We start from the raw sequence: 12,406 nt of genomic DNA, 5'->3' as shown, positions 1-12,406 counted from the left end.
CAAGGGCAGAACGACATATTTTTACCTTGTCATCTCAGAGATTCGATCCAGCAACCCAACTCTCTAACCACTAGACTACCTGCCGCCCCAGGACCAAATATATTTAAATAGTGGAGTAGTGTGGTGGGTTTTTAGTGGTAGGGTGTTTGTTTATTTATTAATACATTTATTATTATTATAATTATTTCAAGCAAAGAATAAGGCAGTTATACTCCAGTCTAGTAGGTGGCGGTAATGCAATATTTATTGGATGCTAAACGCCTTTAAACCTTATTGAAGAAGAAGATTTGACGACTTGCACATGCGCAGTTCGGCGTGAGAAAACCGTTAGACCCGACGACGTGTTCCTACGCATGAGTTTAGCTAGCTAACTTCGCCATGACATCGCCTACAAGTGTGATCGGGGACTTCTATTGGAGAAGCAGTTTTAGCCTATCTTCATACTGTACTGTCTTTGGAGGTGTCTATCTATGGTACAAACTCTGTGATTGTAACCTCTGCCTTCTCTTTTACTTCCGTAAACATACCGTTTACAGGAACTGACACTGTAGTAAATACCACCAGAACGGAAGTCCATGTAGCGCGCCAAATTTGTTGTGCAGCTGCGTTGGAGTTAACTTCGCTTTCAAGATTTTAGATAATATATATATATATAAATGCTGATAAGGAACCAGGACTGCTGAAAGACTCAAGGTAAACAACACACGGTCATGTGGCCAACACAGACTAGTTTGCGCTTACTKGACAGGAATTGGGGAGAGCTATTAAAGCCAACGTCAGTAAGGTTTAGACAAAGTGTGGTTTTGTTAAAACAAAGTAAATTGACTAGCTAGCATGTTTGGCAACGCGTATTTTAGCTAACTGACGTGCATTTCAATTGTTGTCGATATTGTATAGTTTAATACTTCGGTTAGATATAGAATGACTTACCGCGTTTACATACTCGTCGGTACTAGGAAACTCGGGCATTTCCTACTTTGCTAATTGGTTGTAGTTATACACGTTGAACCAGTTTGCAAGTCGGACATTTCCGATTTTCCAAGTTCCGACTAGTACGTGAACGCGGCAACAGTAAATTTAAACTACGGTATAACTGAACCAGAATCTGCAGAGGAGAGGGTGAATGACTGAGGAGAACCTCTCACCTGTGCACAGATTCTGGTTCACCGTATAACGTTACCTGTCATATAGCGAACTAAATTGATAATGATATTGCTTCCTATTGTAGTTAGTCATGTTAACGTTAGTGTTGTTTTGGGTACTAGTTGGCTATGCAGCTAGTGACGTTGGCGCAGGTTTGTGCAAACTAGCTAGCCAGTAGCGTTAGCATTGGTTTTGGTTGGCTTGGTTTAGCTAACTGCCTTTTGTTAATTAAAAGCAGCTAGAACAGATTATTTACAGTCACGGGCTTGGATGGATTGGTACAGAGAAGCTCAGAGCGGTGTTCGAATACTCATACTAACCGTACTATTGTTGACGTAAATTCAGTATGTAGTATACTTATTGGTCATAGTGTGGATATAGTCAGTATGCCAAACGTTCCTGGATGCGTACTAAATTCTCCAAAATACGAAGTATACAAACAGTGGACACTATTTCTGCACTTTTAGAGCCCATAATACAATTCTTCCTAAGATGGGCGTGGCTTCACGTTTCCGACGAGTGAATACAAATTCATTGCTTTAACCAGTTATGACAAATGTAAAGAAATGTTGAGCAATGTAATAAAGTAATAACTTTTTAAATCAAAATTACATTTTATTGGTCACATACATGTAACCGATGTGAAATGACTAGCTAGTTAGCGTGCTGCGTGCTAATAGCGTTTCAATCGGTGACATCACTCGCTTTGAGACCTTGAAGTAGTGGTTCCCTTGCTCTGCAAGGACCGCGGCCTTTGTGGAGCGATGGTTAACTATGCTTCGTGGGTGTCAGTTGTTGATGTGTGCAGAGGGTCCCTGGTTCGTGTCGCGGTCAGATGGAGGGATAAACTGTTACATACACATAGGTAGCAGATGTTATTTGTGAGTGTAGTGAATTGCTTGTGCTTACAGGTTATGTTGGATGACAATGTTGTTAGTTGGTATCCTTATGAACCGCGTATCATTACAGCAGTATGTAACGGTAACGGTAATATATGTAAGCTAGCTACCTAACGTTAGTTGGCTACTATTAAATAGATCTTGCCAGTAAATTAACATGGCTATCCAAACCTACATTTTATTGATTTGATTAATCTCGTCATTCTTAGATTAGGTAAATGGTGGTGTAGTGGTCCTGCGTTTCAATGGACATTGTTAATCCACTCTGGCTATCTACTCCGATTTCGGCACTCTCGTCTGTGTGCCAGAGCGCAGATATTGGATGAATGTCCAAACGTCAACACCCATTGAATATAACCAGTGCAGTAAATGTCGGCAAAAAAAACGTAATTAAATTGTTGCCAGCAGCACAGTTAGTCACCAACGCTCAGATAACATGAAAACAGTCTAACCAGCTCTGCTGGGCGAGTAAAATGGTCAGTGAGGTGTTCTCTCATTTGTGTCTGGAAGTAGCTAGCAAGCTAGCCAACGTTGGCCAGTTAGCTTGGGTGCTTGACTGCCGTTGTGAAGTCAATCCTGCTCATTGGCCAGTGTGCATACTGAACGCTCTGAATTTACGAACAGAACAGAACAATCTGACAACGCTCTGAATTTACGAACGCCTAGAGCGCATTCTGGCACTCCAGATTGAATTTACGAACGCCTAGAGCGCATTCTGGCACTCCAGATTGAATTTACGAACGCTAGAGCGCATTCTGCACTCCAGAAATTTACGACGCTAGAGCGCATTCTGGCACTCCAGATTGAATTTACGAACGCCTAGAGCGCATTCTGGCACTCCAGATTGAATTTATGAACACACCCCAAATCGTAAAATGTCTAGCTAGTAATTTGTTTTGCTAGCAATACGTTGCATAGCAACAGCATCATTTCCGGTAGACAGTGAAGCGCTTGTACGCTCAAACTGAAAGGATACCGTTCAGATACAGTATACTAAAATGAACTAATAGTATACAGTATGTTAGTATGGTATTCGAACACAGCTCATGACTTGCTATCAAACATACTTTCTAACGTGTGTGCGCACATGCATACATGCAGCATGGCGGTACCTTTTGTGCAGGACTGGGACCTGATCCAGACGCTGGGAGAAGGAGCATATGGAGAGTGAGTACACACACAAATTGTATGGTTGAGAGGGACGAGGCAAAAGGAATGGCAAATAAGTCTGGCTGCACAACCGATTGGCAAACGTACTGCAAATTTAGAAATCCTGTGACTAAACTGAATAAAAAGAAGTACACTATGAAACAGAGATGAAGAATGATAGTAAAAAGCTTTGGAGCACCTTAAATGACATTTTGGGCAAAAAGACAAACTCGGCTCCATCATTAATTTAATCAGATGGCTCATTCATCACAAAACCCTCTGATATTGTCAATTACTTCAATTATTTTTTCATTGGCAAGATTAGAAAATTTAGGCATGAGATGCCAGCAACAAAAGCTGACAGTGCACCACCGGTCAAAAGTTTTTAGAACACCTACTCATTCAAGGGTTTTTCTTTAGTTGTACTGTTTTCTACATTGTAGAATAATGTGAAGACATCAAAACTGTGAAATAACACACATGGAATCATGTAGTAACCAAAAAGTGCTAAACAAATCAAAAATATATTTCATATTTGAGATTCTTCCAATAGCCACCCTTTGCCTCTCAATCAGCTTCATGAGTGGAATGCATTTCAATTAACAGGTGTGCATTAAGTTAATATGTGGAATTTCTTTCCTTCTTAATTTGTTTGAGCCAATCAGTTGTTGTGACAAGGTAGGGGGGTATACAGAAGATAGGGCTTGTTCTTTTTACCAGATAGGGCTTGGTCTTTTTACCAGATAGGCTTGTTTTTTTACAGATAGGGCTTGGTCTTTTTACCAGATAGGGCTATTTGGTGAATTCCAAGCCCTATTTGGTAAAAGACCAAGTCCGTATTATGTAAAGAACAGCTCAAATAAGCAAAGAGAAACGACAGTCCATCATTACTTTAGGACATGAAGGTCAGTCAATATGGAACATTTCAAGAACTTTGAAAGTTTCTTCAAGTGCAGTCGCAAAAACCTTCAAGCTCTTTGATGAAACTGGGTTTCATGAGGAACGCCACAGGAATGGAAGACCCAGAGTTACCTCTGCTGCAGAGGGCAAGTTCATTAGAGTTACCAGCCTCAGAAATTGCAGCCCAAATAAATGCTACAGAGTTCAAGTAACAGACACATCTCAACTAACTGTTTTAGAGGACACTGTGTGAATCAGGCCTTCATGGTCAATTGCTGCAAATAAACCACTACTAAAGGACACCAATAAGAAGAGACTTGCTTGGCCAAGAAACACGACCAATGGACATTAGACTGGTGCAAATTTGGTCTTGAGTCCGAATTAGAGATTTTTGGTTCCAACCACCATGTCTTTATCAGGCGCGTGTGGGCAAACGGACGATCTCTGCAGGTGTATTTCCCACCGTAAAGCCTGGAGGAAGAGGTGTTATGGTGTGGGGTTGCTTTGCTGGTGTCACTGTCAGTGATTTATTTAGAATTCAATGCACACTCAACCAGAATGGCTACCACAGCATTTTGCAGCGATACGCCATCCCATCTGGTTTGGACTTAGTGCGACTATCATTTGTTTTTCAAAAGGACAATGATCCAACCCACCTCCATGCTTTTGTAAGGGCTATTTTATCAAAAGGAGAGTGATGGAGTGCTGCATCAGATGACCTGGCCTCCCAATCCCGAGCTCAACCAAATGAGATGGTTTAGGATGTGTCAGACAGCAGACTGAAGAAAAAGCAGCCAACAAGTGCTCAGCTATGTGGGAACTCTTCAAGATAATTGGAAAAGCATTCCAGGTGATGCTCGTTAAGGAATGCCAAGAGTGTGCAAAGCTGTCATCAAGGCAAAGGGTGGCTATTAGAAGAATCTCAATTAATATTTCGATTTGTTTAACACTTTTTTTTTGGTTACTACATGATTCCATATGTGTTTTTCATAGTTTTGATGTCTTCACTATTATTCTACAATGTATAAAAAATAAAAAAACCCTTGAATGAGTAGGTATGTCCAAACTCTTGAGAGAGAGAGACACACACACACACACACACACACACACACACACAACACACACACACACAGGTATTTAAGGTGTATGTTAACCTCCGACTTCAGCTGTGTGTGTGTGTGTATATATTTTTTTAAATTTAAAACACAGGGTGTGTCTATGGAAAAATACACTTTTTAAAACTTTGTCCAATTGATTGTCGAATGAAGACTGCTTTTTTGTTTTTGTCAGACTGCCCTAGCCAACTTGAATGCTAGGTGTCTTTGCAGACTATCAACAGTAGCCAGCATGTGCTAGTATGTATGCTCAGCCAGTAGATTATTATTTTTGCTTCGGACTGCTTGCATGTGCTTTAAGGCATCGCCTCATGTACTGCTCGAAGTTGAGTCTCGGAGTGTGGTCGTGCTTGAATGGCCAAATCATATTGCTCAAATGCTAATAGCATGACATTCCGTGTGTAGTCTTCAATGGTAGACTTCGCAGGGAAATGTTGAACTGAATGCAAAATCTGTTAAAGTTACTGGCCCCGAGATGTTACTGGCCCCGGGCTAGCGGGCAATTAATGTGCGACACTGGATGCTAGCTAGCTAGTAACAGGAACGCTACAAGCTAAATCACCAGCTAGTGATATGTAGAGAATGTTGTTATTTCTTCCAACCATCTCCCTGTCTATCAGTGTGTCTGCCCCCGTGTTTCCCGTGCGTCTGTGTCTGCCCCCGTGTTTCCAGTGCGTCTGTGTCTGCCCCCAGTGTTCCCAGTGCGTCTTGTTCCCGTTGCCCCCCGTGTTTCCCAGTGCGTCTGTGTCTGCCCCCGTGTTTCCCAGTGCGTCTGTGTCTGCCCCCGTGTTCCAGTGCGTCTGTGTCTGCCCCCCGCCTTGGCTTTCCCAGTGTCTGTCTGTGTCTGCCCCGCTGTTCGTCTTCCAGTGCGTCTGTGTGCCCCGTCCCCTCCGTTCCCAGTGCTGGTCTCTTGTCTGCCCCCCGTGTTTCCGTCGTCTGTGTCTGCCCCCGTTTTTCCCAGTGCGTCTGTGTCTGCCCCCGTGTTCCCAGTGCTGTCTGTGTCGCCCCCGGTCCAGTTCGTCGTCGCCCCGTGTTTCCCAGTGCGTCTGTCTGCCAGGTGGTGCCGCCCCCCGTGTTTCCCATGCGTCTCCCCCCCCCGTGTTTCCAGGTAAACATTGCTCGCAATGGTAAGATAATTTTGGACTATTGATAAGTGTCAGTTGGGAGGTAGATTGAGCACCTTCTTAATGCTCATTTTTTTCAGAAACACCTACAAGCCTCGAGTGATCACTATGGAGCACATCAGCAAGAGGCCACTCCATAAAGGCCAAGTGTCAGTTTGAGATTTAGCCTATGACTGTTGTGGATAGAACTTCATCGCCCTCTAGTGGTCTACTTAATAGGACTATGTTCTGCATTGTGAATTTGTGATTTTTTTTTTCTCGTTCTATCGGTTTAATGGAAAGCAGATATTTTTTTTTTTTATTTGTCACATCCCTAGTGTGTGTGTATTTATGGTGTGTGTGTGTCTCAGGGTGAGGCTGCTGGTGAACAGACAGACAGGAGAGGCTGTAGCGGTGAAGGTTATTGATACGTCTCAGGGGAAGGAGTGTTCTGAGAACGTCAAGAAAGAGATCTGCATCAACAAGGTACCTGTCTGATTGTCTGGTATGTCTGTCTGGTACAAGGTTGGGAGTAACGGATTACATGTGACGGGATTGCAAAAAACGGTAACTGTAATCCGTTACTTTACCAGCTAAAAAATTGATACAGATACTTTAGAAAAATCTAGATGATTACTTTTAAAATGTTTGCGGAAAAAAACTTCTCTGTTTTCTCAGACATTTTAAATCAGCATTGAAAAAGCGGCAAGCTAAGTTTGTTCCACCTGAGCGAGTCTGCCACAAGTCAGAGACCACTATGATGACACACCAAATGGGTTTGATGGATGGCAGAAAAAGAGCAGGAATAGTCACTTTTTCGGCGAAATTTGCCGTTTTAATCCAAAATGGGTGACCTACGTGATTCGTTGTTTATCCAATGAAAAAAGTTTGGGCGGGGGGCTTTAATCACTACTAGCTGTAAGTGACCGAGTGATGCGCTTTTGGAGCAATACTGACTCTATCCAAGGCTCAGCCAATCGTTCACATAATAGATTGCAGCACCCGACTGAAGAGAGATGAGACAACCAGTTTGCTAGTTGTACAGCATCAGCGTGCACTCTGGAAAGACCGCAGAGAGTAGAAAGGCTGTTTGGCAGTTACAGCAGCGCATCCCCTGAACGATAACGAAGAGGTAACGTTAGGTGGACACCTGACTACGGAGACCGGGTGCAGAAGGTGATGAAGCGTACTTCATGAGCTGTAACCGAAAAACAACTGACATTTGGAAAGTTTGAGCTGAGGGAGAAAGTGTGGTGGAACAAGTATGATTTGCATTGTTCAGTGTCTTGTTAGCTGGATCGAATTCTCCGTTAGCTAGCCAGAGAMATGTTGAGCAACAGTAGCYAACTTAACTGATCAAATAATTGCGTTTATGGTGTGAAAAATTWGCTGGCTAAGTGTCAGACGGCTAACGTTAGCTAGCTAACGTTACAACATCAGATTTAAAATCTMTTTTTCAAGAGCGTCCTGGCCAAGATGGGCAGCACCAAGTCATTACAAAAATTACAGACAGACATCATGAAAAACTACAAGTAATCTAGTAAAAAACGTTTMATTCACAAGAGCATAACAAAAAAAAAACAGCAAATGAAAAACATTGACAGGTCAGGGAATCAGCCTCAAAATCTTTCATCAGTGATTTAAGAACACCAATCGGGACAAGTTCTTCCAGTTTTAAAAGTATTTTGTAAGGCGTTCCAATACGATGGCGCAGAGTACATAAAAGCCCTTTTACCAAATTCAGTTCGGACATTTAGAACAGTTAGCAGGATAAAGTCCAGAGAACGAAGAGAGTACCCACCACATTTCTGAACAATAAAAACGSCCAAATTAAAAGGTTGTAAACCCAAAATGGCTTTGTAAATAAAAGTATACCAGTGACTTAGCCTACGAGTGACTAGAGAAGGCTAGCCAACCCTGGTATACAAAGTGCAGTGGTGCGTAATGGTTTTGCAGTTTAAAATAAATCTCAAAGTGCCATGGTAAAGAGTGTCAATTGATCTCAAACACTGAGCGGAAGCATTCATATATAAAATATCCCCAGTTGGCTTTTCATAGCCGAGCATTCAGAGGTCGAGACTAGAGGTCGACCGATTAATCGGAATGGCCGATTTTTAAATTAGGGCCGATTTTCAAGTTTTCATAACAATCGGTAATTTTGGACAACGATTTTGTCGATTTTTATTAAGAAAATATGTATATATATTTTATTTTTACACCTTTATTTAACTAAGCAAGTCAGTTAAGAACACATTCTTATTTTCAATGACGGCCTAGGGACGATGGGTTATAACTGCCTTGTTCAGGGGCAGAACGACAGATTTTTACCATGTCAGCTCAGGGATTCAATCTTGCAACCTTGCGGTTAACTAGTCCAACGCTCTAACCACCTGTCTCACGAGGAGCCTGCCTGTTACGCGAATGCAGTAAAAAGCCAAGGTAAGTTGCTAGCTAGCATTAAACTTATCTTATAAAAAACAATCAATCAATCATAATCGCTAGTTATAAGTACAACATTGTTGATGATATTACTAGCTTATCTAGCGTGTCCTGCGTTGCATATAATCAATGCAGTGCGCATTTGCGAAAAAGGACTGTCGTTGTTCCAACGTGTACCTAACCATAAACATCAATTCCTTTCTTAAACCAATACACATATTATATATTTTTAAACCTGCATATTTAGCTAAAAGTAATCCAGGTTAGCAGGCAATATTAACCAGGTGAAATTGTGTCACTTCTCTTGCGTTCATTGCACGCAGAGTCAGGGTATATGCAACAGTTTGGGCCGCCTGGCTCATTGCGAACTAATTTGCCAGAATTTTCGTAATTATGACATAACAATTGAAGGTTGTGCAATGAAACAGGAATATTTAGACTTATGGGTGCCACCCTTAAATAAAATACGGAACAGTTCTGTATTTCACTGAAAGATAAACGTCTTGTTTTCGAGATGATAGTTTCCGGATTCGACCATATTAATCACCTATGCTCGTATTTCTGTGTGTTATTATGTTATGATTAAGTCTATGATTTGATAGAGCAGTCTGACTGAGCGATGGTAGGCACCAGCATGCTCTTAAGCATTCATTCAAACAGCACTTTCGTTTCCTGTTTATGACTTCAAGCCTATCAACTCCCGAGATTAGGCTGGTGTAACCGATGTGAAATGGCTAGCTAGTTAGCGGGTTGCGCGCTAATAGCATTTCGAACGTCACTCGCTCTGAGACTTGGAGTAGTTATTCCCTTGCTCTGCATGGGTAACGCTGCTTCGAGGGTGGCTGTTGTCGATGTGTTCCTGGTTCGAGCCCAGGTAGCGGCGAGGAGAGGGGATGGAAGCTATACTGTTACACTGGCAATACTAAAGTGCCTATAGAGCATCTAATAGTCAAAGGTATATGAAATACAAATCGTATAGAGAGAAATAGTCCTATAATTCCTATAACTACAACCTAAAACTTCTTACCTGGGAATATTGAGACTCATGTTAAAGGAACCACCAGCTTTCATATGTTCTCATGTTCTGAGCAAGGAACTTAAACGTTAGCTTTCTTACATGGCACATATTGCACTTTTACTTTCTTCTCCAACACTTTGTTTTGCATTATTTAAACCAAATTGAACACGTTTCATTATTTATTTGAGGCAAATTGATTTTATTTATGTATTATATTAAGTTAAAATAAGTGTTCATTCAGTATTGTTGTAATTGTCATTATTACAAATAAATAAATAAAAATCGGCCGATTAATCGGTATCGGCTTTTTTTGGTCCTCCAATAATCGGTATCGGCGTTGAAAAATCATAATCGGTCGACCTCTAGTCGAGACAGCAGGTGCGGTAGAGACAGAGAGTAGAAAACAGAAGGTCTGGTATGCCTGCCTGCCTACCTTGTCTGCCTGACTTATGTCTTTGTCGTTTATTTATCATCTGAACAAAATATATATATTGGTCATTGTTTAAATTATTATTATATATTTTTTTTTTTAAATCGATGACCAATATATCATCCATTTTTTTGCTTTCTGATGGATTTCTTGGTTGTGTGTTTTGTTACAGGTTCTGTCCCACCCTAACGTAGTGCGTTTTTCTGGCCACCGGAGGGAGGGGCCGACTGTCTACTTGTTCCTGGAGTACTGCAGCGGTGGAGAGCTATTCGACAGGATTGGTGAGACTGACAGAGCCAGCAGCCAATCACAGCACTGAGATTGKCTGATTGGATCCTATCACAGGCTGGGGGCCATCTCACACTTAAACAACTCTACTTCTCTCTCTCTCTCAGAGCCTGATTTGGGGATGCCAGAGAGAGAAGCTCACAGGTTTTTCCAGCAGTTGATAGCAGCTGTGGTGAGTGACAGTTATCTAGGAGGGTTAGAGGTCGGGGTTAAAGGGTCTACACACGTTAGGTAGGCAGATAGAGTGTAGCGCGGTGTTGTTGCAATGTCCTTTTTTCTCAATACGCTCCGGCATTCGATGTACTTCTGTGCTACCTGAAAAGTGAAACGCGCCGTATCCTTGCGGAGCTGTGAGGGTAGTGTTGTCGCTTGGTTCCTTGATCTATATGCTATTCATTATAGTAGCAGATACAATCTCAGGAGGACGGTCACGTGCGCCAGCAAGGCAGAGGTCCCGAGTTCACACCAGGTATGGGCCGGATTGGGAGGAAGTGGTACTCCCGAAGCAATCAGCATCCTTTACATAGGCCTAGCTATTCTTTAAATATGCAGGGGCCCTAGTGGTCGGGGGCCCTAGTGGTTGGGGGCCCTAGAGTAGACTTGCAGTCTTGATCGTCCATGGTCTTCTGTAGCTCAGTTGATAGAGCATGGCGCTTTTGGGTTTGATTCCCGGGACCACCCATATGTAAAATGTCATTTTAGATAAAAKCATCTGCTAAATGGCATATACTAGATTTAATCACTCTCTCTCTCTTCCCCCGCTTGCGCTCTCTCTCTCTTCCCCCGCTCGCTTTCTCTCGCTCTCTCTCTTGCGCTCGCGCTCTCTCTCTCTCTCTCTCTCTCTCTCTCTCTCTCTTCCCCCGCTCGCTCTCTCTCTAGGAATATCTCCACAGTGTAGGTATCACCCACAGAGACATCAAGCCTGAGAACATTCTCCTGGACGATAAAGGTGTGTGTGTTTTGACTCAGTGTGTGTGCTAGTTGTGCTGATTTTACTTTGACATAATGGTGTATACTGTGTTCTGCTACATGTGTGTGTGTAGATAACCTGAAGTTGTCAGACTTCGGTCTAGCTACGATGTTCCGTCACCGTGGGCGAGAGCGGCGTTTGAACAGGCTGTGTGGAACGCTTCCGTACGTCGCACCTGAGCTGCTCAGCAAATTAGAGTTCAGCGCTCAACCAGCTGACATCTGGGCCTGTGGCATCGTCCTYACCGCCATGTTGGCTGGAGGTAAGGGTGGTGTGTGAACTCAAATACGACACAACGACAAGGTTCCAGTTTAACAACGTTTACTCAATCGTATTAGTACAATACATGGTTKCCATTGCACTCAGGCCAGGCTCATCTGCAACGAGACTCCTGCGCATGCACACTAATAACAGAGTGATGGCACCGTAATAACAGAATATAGGGATACTTAAAATATGAACTTAACAAAAGAGTACAGTGTCTTACTGGGGGGGGGTCTATAGTGGTTACAGTGTCTTACTGGGGGGGGGGGGGCTATAGTAGTTACAGTGTCTTACTGGGGGGGGGGACCTATAGTAGTTACAGTGACTTACTGGGGGGGGACCTATAGTAGTTACAGTGACTTACTGGGGGGGGGACCTATAGTAGTTACAGTGTCTTACTGGGGGGGACCTGTAGTAGTTACAGTGTCTTACTGGGGGGGGGGGGCGTCTATAGTAGTTACAGTGTCTTACGGGGGGGGGGGGGGACCTATAGTGGGGGTCTTACTGAGGGGTGTGTGTTTAATCTTCTTCCAGGGGAGAGGTAGGTCTTCTTCTGCAGCCAATCAGAATATTCCTGGCAGCTTTCGCTGGGCTGGTCCCACGGCAACTCTGTAACCATAGCAACACTGTCACACACACACAGAGGTTCCAGAGCAACTTTCCAATGACAACGTCACACAAACTCGTT

At 42.9% G+C, this 12,406-nt stretch overlaps 1 protein-coding gene across 1 annotated transcript; it reads left to right on the top strand.

Moving 5' to 3' along the window:
• The first annotated feature begins 278 nt into the window (after positions 1 to 278).
• On the top strand, positions 279 to 11,733 carry LOC112078987 (serine/threonine-protein kinase Chk1). Its single transcript, XM_024145072.2, has 7 exons — positions 279 to 693; positions 3,144 to 3,209; positions 6,681 to 6,795; positions 10,369 to 10,477; positions 10,592 to 10,656; positions 11,364 to 11,433; positions 11,528 to 11,733. The coding sequence occupies exons 2-7, from the start codon at positions 3,145 to 3,147 to the stop codon at positions 11,731 to 11,733; spliced, it is 630 nt and encodes a 209-aa protein (XP_024000840.2). The 5' UTR covers positions 279 to 693; position 3,144.
• The last annotated feature ends 673 nt before the right edge of the window (positions 11,734 to 12,406 follow it).

This window comes from Salvelinus sp. IW2-2015, unplaced genomic scaffold (genome assembly GCF_002910315.2).
Source record: "Salvelinus sp. IW2-2015 unplaced genomic scaffold, ASM291031v2 Un_scaffold6646, whole genome shotgun sequence".
Lineage (NCBI taxonomy): Eukaryota > Metazoa > Chordata > Actinopteri > Salmoniformes > Salmonidae > Salvelinus > Salvelinus sp. IW2-2015.
Note: the sequence above shows the minus strand (reverse complement) of the source record. Positions and strands in the feature narration are given on the sequence as shown.